Source organism: Juglans regia, chromosome 10 (assembly GCF_001411555.2).
Source record: "Juglans regia cultivar Chandler chromosome 10, Walnut 2.0, whole genome shotgun sequence".
Taxonomy (NCBI): Eukaryota; Viridiplantae; Streptophyta; class Magnoliopsida; order Fagales; family Juglandaceae; genus Juglans; species Juglans regia.
This window is the reverse complement of record NC_049910.1, coordinates 19,345,850-19,354,726: the sequence shown is the minus strand read 5'-3', so window position 1 is coordinate 19,354,726 and position 8,877 is coordinate 19,345,850. Positions and strand designations below refer to the sequence as shown.

The 8,877-nt window shown below is 37.1% G+C and overlaps 1 protein-coding gene across 1 annotated transcript; it reads left to right on the top strand.

The window, feature by feature from the left end:
• Positions 1–2,232: 2,232 nt before the first annotated feature.
• LOC108996645 (shaggy-related protein kinase zeta) lies at positions 2,233–8,877 on the top strand. Its single transcript, XM_018972652.2, has 12 exons — positions 2,233–2,425; positions 3,882–3,974; positions 4,287–4,346; positions 4,434–4,706; positions 4,829–4,903; positions 4,980–5,036; positions 6,271–6,411; positions 6,531–6,581; positions 6,662–6,757; positions 7,033–7,116; positions 7,398–7,499; positions 8,379–8,877. The coding sequence occupies exons 1-12, from the start codon at positions 2,408–2,410 to the stop codon at positions 8,472–8,474; spliced, it is 1,146 nt and encodes a 381-aa protein (XP_018828197.2). The 5' UTR covers positions 2,233–2,407; the 3' UTR covers positions 8,475–8,877.

Sequence of the window (8,877 nt, the reverse complement as noted above, 5' to 3'; positions counted from 1 at the left end):
TGTCGTGGGTGGCTATTATGGCCATGGCTGGAGGCAGCACACAGCGGCAAGAAACAAAGAAAGAAAGGGAGAAAGGCATGGGAAGGAGCTGGGTGCACGATGGTGGGTGTGGGGTGGCATCACGATGTGGAGTGGTGGTGGCCCAAGGTGCTGGTGGCGACAGCGGTGTCCTTGGTGGCAATGCAGCTAGGAAACTGAGAGGGAGATGAGGGGATCTCGAAGCTGAGGCTCGGGGAGGAAGGGAGAGAGAGATCTGCGGTGAGGGGTCAGTGACGAGGTGAGATGGTGGCGGTGCGGCGTGGGCTGCTTAGGGTGGCTGGCTGCACAAGGGTGGCGTCAGGGAAAAGGGAGAGATCGTGGAGAGAGATCCGTTGTGGGGGGAGGGGATCAGAGGAAGAGGTGGTTAGAGAGAAGTGGGGGTCAACGCCGGCGAGGGGTTGCGATGATGTGACTCCCCCAACCTCTATTTGGGATGTAACATAGATTTAGAGCATCGAGACATGCAACAAAAAGTTTCATACCCTCGTACATGATAGTTAGTATGCAATGCATTCTAGAAATGCAACTAGCAGTATGCAATAATCACATCGGAAATTAATGATGGAAATGAACTTATACTAGAATAACTAAATCATTCTAATAATATTGATTAAACCATAAGTTTCAAATCATCAGGTAGCTTAATCTTAGTACAAAATACCAAGTTCTCAAAAAAGAATCTAAACCAGTTGTTTCATGCGTTATATGGCACAAAGGGTTAGGCCTAGAAATAACAAAATAAGATTAAGTCTCCTGTCGATGTCTGGTTCCTTGTCAATCTTCTTGATCCACTAGTCCATTGGGTCCATCTGTATCTACAGCTTCTATTATTTTGTGTGAAATGATAGTGGGTCCACAAAGTGTGAGATTTATTTGAAATCTCAATAAGTTAGACAACTAACATGCACAAAGATAGACTATGCATGAAGAATGATAAACATGAGATGCATGCAAATGCAGAAAAACTATATTTGTCTCCTATTCAGATTTCTCAAGAAGATAGATTTTTTATGCACATTTTCTTACAGAGAATATAATTTCACTTCCGTCATAAAAACTTAGTCTTTCATCAAGAATCACATAAAATCATGGAATTAAAGTAACATATATCATATGGTATCGTCATAGTTCCCCATAGGCATTGTGAGTATTTGTCAGTGAGCGTAGTATAACTCACATTGAAACTACGTTGTTTATAGAATCATTCTCAACACATTAGTAATAAAACATAACATCGTAAGAATCATAACGTATATATCCACCAGCATTAGGTGTCGTAACGTATGACTTCGCTCCGGCATTTTTTAAAAAGAACCCATTCGAGTCCTGTTAACTGTTCTTTGTCAACCCAAGGGTTACCACTCCATATTTAATCACTATTGAGTGGATATAGGAGTTCCACTAGGATACTTATCCATCCTAACCCTTGGGGTCGTGATAAAATAATTTTTCATGATATACATGTATGTGACACAAAAATAATAGCTGTATGCGAAATAAAGATGGAACGTAAGATATAACATTTCATTCTCAAAATGACAGTTATAAAATGAATGTGGTATTTATCAATAAATTATAAATAATCATCAAAGTGTAAGTTAGAGGCAATTTTGCAAAAAGAAAATATCCCTACAAAACATTAACTTTAAGGTCTCGTTTGGATGTTGAGTTGAGTTGAGTTGAGTTCTTTATAAATAGTAATGAGTTGAGATTATGAAGTGAGTTTTATGGTGGCCACCTAAGACAAATTTAGATGTTTTTTAATATTAAGATGAGTTTAAATGTATTTATCAGAAGTTAAAAAAGATTATGAGTCCTGCTTGTAAAGATATATTGAATTAAAAATAATTATGAATCTCATGAATAAAAAATTTTTAAAAAGAATTTAATGATTTAAGAATTAAATATTTAAATATTAAATTTAATTTAAAATTATACTGAACTAAATTAACTCATTTCCGTTCAAATTCGAAATGGCCTAAGTTGAAATTTAAAAACGTGCTATCTTTTAAATAAAATGATAGCTTTTCCACTGCATTGCCATCTTCCTCGTCCTCAACTGTTCCTAGACAGTGACAAGACAGCATTGCTAGATGGAGCAGTCTAATTGGAGCGTGTCTTCACTTGCCACTCAAGATCGCGTGGGTATTCTCTCCTTCCCGTTCTAAATCGAACAATGCCTCGCCCCACTCCTTAGAGACAAACAGAGACACAGACAGAGACAGGCAGGAGAAGAGGAATAAGGTAGGAGTTTTGAGTGTAGCTTGTGTGAGTTTCGTCGCCATGACCGCCAGTCCTAACAAGCATCAACCACCACAACTTCAAACACCGGCAGAAGATTCTTGAGCTTCTTAAAGCTCCTTCTGAAATGGACGCCTCCGATAAGGTTGGTTGCTCAAACTGTACTCTCCTCTCTCTCGCCGTCGCTCATTGTACCACACCCTATGACTCTCTGTGTTTCTTCATTTATCTACTACGATCCAGCTCTGGGCCTTTGTTGTTCTTTGAATTCTGGCCGATCTGGTACTCTCTGTGCTTCCTTTCTCTTATTTTTTCCGAGGTTTCTGGGAGTTTTTAGTGGCTGGATTTCCCACGGTCTCTGATCGCAATGTTATTCTGTTTTTTTCTCTAACTTCTTACTTTTTTTCTTATTTCGTGAGATTATGTGCATATTTTTGTTTTATTTTTTGATGGTCGAGATCTTGATCTTTGATCTTTCCTTTCTTGGGCCATGTTCTCTTAGACTTTAGTTTCATTAAGCGATGAAATCTTTCTAAAAAAATGAAAAGAAAAGAAAAGATAATACTTAAGTACTGTTTAAATTGCTTATTTTTTATATCAGGCTTATCTGGGGTACGGGGATTTTTTTTTCCTTATCCGTGGACTTTTCCTCTTATCCTTAATTTTCTAAGTAACCAAACAGATCAATACTAGATCAATACTAGTTCCCTCCTTTTTTGTGGTCTGGCATTTTCTTTCTATTTGAACTTATGAACTCTTTCGTGTAATTTCGTCACTCTTTAGCTTGATTAGTTTGATTATCGATTCTTTCCCAGGAAATTTGATGTTGGTGCTAGCACCCTTTTTGTTTTGTACGTTAAGTTTCATATTTTCTTCCCTTAACCCTGCCATGACCATTGGGAACTTTTACCCTTTTATACTTGTTAGATTACTCTCAAAAGGTACCAGTTTGCTTCATGAAGTGAACGTCCTTTGATTCTCTCCTTGTTATTCTCTTTGATTGGGTTCCAAGCCACTTATAGCATGTGATGCTTTCTTGTGAGCTATAGCCGCCTTAAATTTTTCTTTTCTATACATATTCTTTGAGCTCATTTCGCACTGACTTTCTTCAACGTCACGTTCTCACGGTGCCATCTCTTTCCTAGTTTGTCATCGATATGCATTTGCTATTACTTTCGTTGGATCATAAATGCGTTTCAGCTCTATGATGATTTTGGTTCTGCTTAGAACACCTCGTTATTGTTTGGCTTAACCAACAGCTGTCGTAATCATGGGGTCCTAAACATGGCAATTCCACAAAATATCGTTGATAAATAGGGCAACATTTGCATTTTTTTTTTTTTTGGTGACTCACTCTAATGAACTTATGTGGAAAAAAGTACTTATGCAGATATGGCCCTATTTGTGAAAAAATGTGTTGAGTTTGCAAATTGATGTTGTCATCTACGTAAAGCTGACTCGTGCTGAAATTTATTGTTCCTTATTTTTTATGCATATTTTATAGTTCATTAAGACTGGGTTTTTTGTAGCCCAAATGCCATTGGTTACGGGTGGGCAAGGCTTGTGTATAATTTGTAGCTTTTTCATACCGTGTATTGTAGGAAATGTCATCCTCTGTTGTCGAGGCAAATGATGCAGTCACTGGTCACATCATTTCCACCACCATTGGAGGCAAAAATGGTGAACCCAAACAGGTTAGGAACTGCGCTTTTTTAATGTTATTGTTATTGTTATTGCTGCTGTTGTTGTAACATGTTTCAGCTCCTCCAAATTTTATAGAAAAAATGCAGTCTCTTTATTGGTTAGAGATATATGATTATCAGAAATGACTAATGCTAATGCCTTGTGAAAATTGTGCTTGGATCCCTATTAGTGCTACTATCTAGCTCTAAGCAATTGATTAGTAATTCCGAATGTTGAATTGCTGATGATAACTAAGGAGCTTATATTTTTCTTCCCTCTTATTATCTTGTATATTGGGATATTTGTTGTGATGCCGCTTACAGACTATCAGCTACATGGCAGAGCGTGTTGTAGGGAGTGGATCATTTGGAATTGTTTTTCAGGTATAGAACTATATGTGTTTTTACTGTAACAACTGGCTTTTCATGGTAACCTGTATTCATTGTAGCAATTGATATCACACTATTCAGGCAAAATGCTTAGAAACTGGGGAGACGGTGGCCATAAAGAAGGTCTTGCAGGACAAGCGGTACAAAAATCGTGAGCTGCAGTTAATGCGCTTGATGGATCACCCAAATGTGGTTTCTCTGAAGCATTGTTTCTTCTCTACGACAAGTAAAGATGAACTTTTTCTGAATTTAGTTATGGAATACGTTCCTGAGACTATATACCGGGTTCTAAAGCATTACAGCAACATGAACCAGAGGATGCCCCTCATCTATGTTAAACTTTATACATATCAAGTATGAGTTTATTTTTTCTCTTTCTTTTGCATTATCATATTTGTTCGTTTAGATCACTTTTTTTCCCTGAATCTTATTTTTGCTATTTAAAATTCTGGTAATAAATGCAAAATGCATCTCAGATCTTTAGGGGGCTGGCATATATCCATACTGTTCCTGGTGTTTGCCATAGGGATGTGAAGCCTCAGAATCTTTTGGTATGTTATCCAACATTTTTTTTTCTTAAATAAGCAGGACTGTTTCATCCAAATGTATTTTATATATATTCTGCAGGTCGATCCTCTCACCCACCGGGTTAAGCTTTGCGATTTCGGAAGTGCTAAAGTTCTTGTATGTGTCTTCACATTTTTTTTTTTTTTAATTTCACTGAGATACTTGTTACAACAATGGTAGCTGCTACAAAGTAATTTGTTATGTTTGAGTCAGTGCTATATATCCAGGAAAACTTTTTAACTTTTTCTCCATGGCCAATTGCAACTCAAGTGTGCTCATAAAAAAAGTTGCAATGCAAGTGCCACAAAATATGATCCAAATTTCACTATTATTCACAAATTATTTCACTACTATTCACAGATCATCTCATTTCATCTTACTATCCAAACGAGGCCTTAAGGATACCCACTAGAAAGACTAATCCAATCCGTAATAATGTACTGAAAAATACAACATTTTGGTTACTTGACCAACCATCAGGAGAAGCAAATACAATGGATACACTACTTAGTAAGGTTGATGAAGTAGCAATTAATGCAAAAAAGCAAATTGGAAAGCAATGGTCATGTTTCTAATCCTCCAATTTATCAACAAAAGAACTATATACCACTTCATCCCTTTATCGGTATCGGCCAAAAGATTGTATCAGCCAAAAATTTAATAAAATGTATTGTAGAGGGAATTTTAGCATGAATCTATTGATGCTATATGACTTAGTACCACCTTTGACTTTTACCACTTCATTCAATTAAGGCATGAGATCAAGGGCTCTTTCTTACTTCACAAACAAAAAGGGCCTGCTGTATCGTGTATCTATATATACAGATAGATAGATATATACAGTAAATATATAGTCCCATAGATTCACACCAACCAGATATCTTCCTATAGGTAGTAATGGTAGACCAAAAAATAAAATATAAATTGTCTTCTTTACAGAGAGGTGGCTGAGTGGTTGATAGCTCTGGTCTTGAAAGCCGGTATTGTTTAAAACAAAGAAGAAAAAGGAAAAAAGAACAAATCCAATAATAACTAATAAATACTAGAAAATAGGCTTTCTACATATCATGGAATTCATACTGTGGCATGTGGCTACATAGAAGGTGAGCTCATTTGGTCTGCTTATACAATGAAAGAACAGTGCATTATGCTGTAGTCTCTTGAGAAAATTTGATACTGATTCACATATGAATTGAGTCTTAAAATGCATGTTTGCGGTTGTTCATACAGACTTCTATAGTAGCATGCTGCTTTATACAAGATACATTTTGTCTAACATGATGTCTAGGTTTCCAACAGATTATTTCCCGCAAATGTTTTGGTCTTTCATGGTTTTCTATTGTTATCACAGATCAAGGGTGAAGCGAATATATCATACATTTGCTCTCGTTATTATCGGGCTCCTGAACTGATATTTGGTGCAACAGAATACACAACATCAATAGATATTTGGTCAGCTGGTTGTGTCCTTGCTGAGCTTCTTGTGGGTCAGGTTAGTCAATTCCGTTGAAAATTATGGGGTGAAGTGAAAAACTTTTTTCTCAAACTTCAAGCTGTATTTAATCTTCTGTTATATATGATTGTTTCTCATAATTTCCAATGTTATGATAGCCTTTGTTTCCTGGAGAAAATGCAGTCGACCAACTTGTTGAAATTATCAAGGTGAAGCCTTGCTGTCTATCAATGTCACTATGGGATATTCAACTCTGGTAATTTTGTGATGATACATTAAGTGCTTGCAGGTTCTTGGTACTCCAACTCGAGAAGAAATTCGTTGCATGAATCCAGATTATACAGATTTTAGGTTCCCTCAAATTAAAGCACATCCTTGGCACAAGGTATACTTTTGTCCATCTTTAACTACATGGCAATTTTTCAATTGTTTACAAGATATGATTGGGTAAGCAAATAAGTGGTGCTGCCTGAATCTTAAGACTTGATTACATTCTAAAAACTCCTGACTTTATTTTCTTAAAGCATCTTGTTTCTAATGGACCAATCAGAGGTTCTGTTCACATTCTTGCAAATTCATCAATTGCTGTTGAATATGGGGTTTATTATACTTGGATTTGATCCATTTATGCAATGCTGACTGACTTTGGGGTCTGTTCAGGTTTTCCACAAACGAATGCCTCCTGAAGCAATTGACCTTGCCTCACGGCTTCTTCAATATTCACCAAGCCTTCGGTGCACCGCGGTGAGTTGGACATCCTTCAATGAAAATTAATTTTAGCATCGAGATAAAGCCCAATTACATAAAAAATAATCTCATTTCATCTGCTTTTGGAAAAAAAGTTTAATTAAGCCCCGTTGGTTTGCTGTCTTCTGTTGTGTGAGCTGCAACTTCTACTGTTTGCTGATACAATTCAGAGTTCCATTCTGTCCATTCCTTACAATATTCTTTGGTAATATAACTTATAGTCATCCTATGTGTATCTGACCTATCATTTTCCCTCTTGTTGGTTTTTGATATTGCAGTTAGAAGCATGTGCGCACCCTTTCTTTGATGAGCTACGTGAGCCCAATGCCCGTCTTCCAAATGGCCGCCCATTGCCTCCTCTTTTCAACTTTAAGCAGGAAGTATGTAGCCTCTTCCATTTGAAGAAAAAAACAAAATCTTGAATCACTCTAGCAGGGTTCATATGCGTGGCATGTCCCTTGTTTAATGTGGATTTTGGTGACCGTGGCTCATAAGTTGAGGGGTACACTATCAGGGTTCATATGCTTAGATTCTTAGCAGTTAACCTATCCTTAGGATAGAATCAAAAGTTATCTATCCATGAATCAGCAATCAGGATTCTTGTTTTTTTGATGCATCAAGATCAGATACTAATGCACTCACTACTGGCAGCTTGGCTGTCATATGCTGCTTGGATTTTGGTTTGTTCCTGTTATTGTACTCCTGGAGATTCTGTCTTCTCTTCCTACTACTATATAATCAATCCTAAATTATTTTCTTGGTTTATTGTTACATATTTGGTATTCTAGCTTAACAAAATGCCGAGAATAATTTTCATATTTTGCATTAGCACTGGCAGACATTGTCGTTTGTTCATTATTGTCATTCCTAGTTGCGGAACAGCTCTATTCTTCTGTGCCTGTAGGTCTGTTGCTCCTGCTGTGGGAATAAGCTTTAATGTACCTGACAAAGTACCTATGTTTAACAAACTCATTGATGCCATGCCATTAATGTGGCTGGTCTCATAGTTTGAAGATCTTGATGGTAGAGGCAACCGATTACTTTAATTTTCTTCATTCTCATAGTTAGGTAGAGGCAGTCCATTACTTTGAGTAGCTATGCAAGTGCAAGGGTCCTGTGCAGACTGTTGGAGACATAAATCACATTTCGCACATCCTCACTGATGCTTTCCTATAGTTTTGTTTATTTATTTATTGTGATTGCAGTATATGATGCTTGCTATAGATCAATTAACTCAGGTAATTCCAATTTGTCTACAGCTACAAGGAGTGTCACCAGAGCTGATCAATAGGCTCATACCAGAGCATGTGCGGCGGCAGACTGATCTCGGCTTCCCACATCCAGCGGGTATGTAAATTTAAAGACGTGATGCATGGAGGAATCAACTGTAGTAGGTTGGTAGCGAAGATGGCGAACTGGGGAGGGCCTTTGTTGTGGTTTATGTATACTACGTCATTTTAGGGAAAGAAAAGAGAGTATTTTCTTGCTTATATATATATATATATATATATGTACATTGTTTTGATCCTAAAGATTTCAGAATTAGGAGAATAGAAAGTGATGATATTCATGTCTAGCCAGAGGTACGAGCTGCTGCATATGCCGAGCAGAAGATTAAGAGGCTCATTATCAGTCTGGCTTGCTTATTCTTTTTTAAAAAAATCAATCATGTTTTTTCTATAGACGCTTGTGGCAGTAGGTGGCCAACTGAATTTCTTCATCAAATGTTACCGTTTATTAGTCTTCCCATTGTTCTTA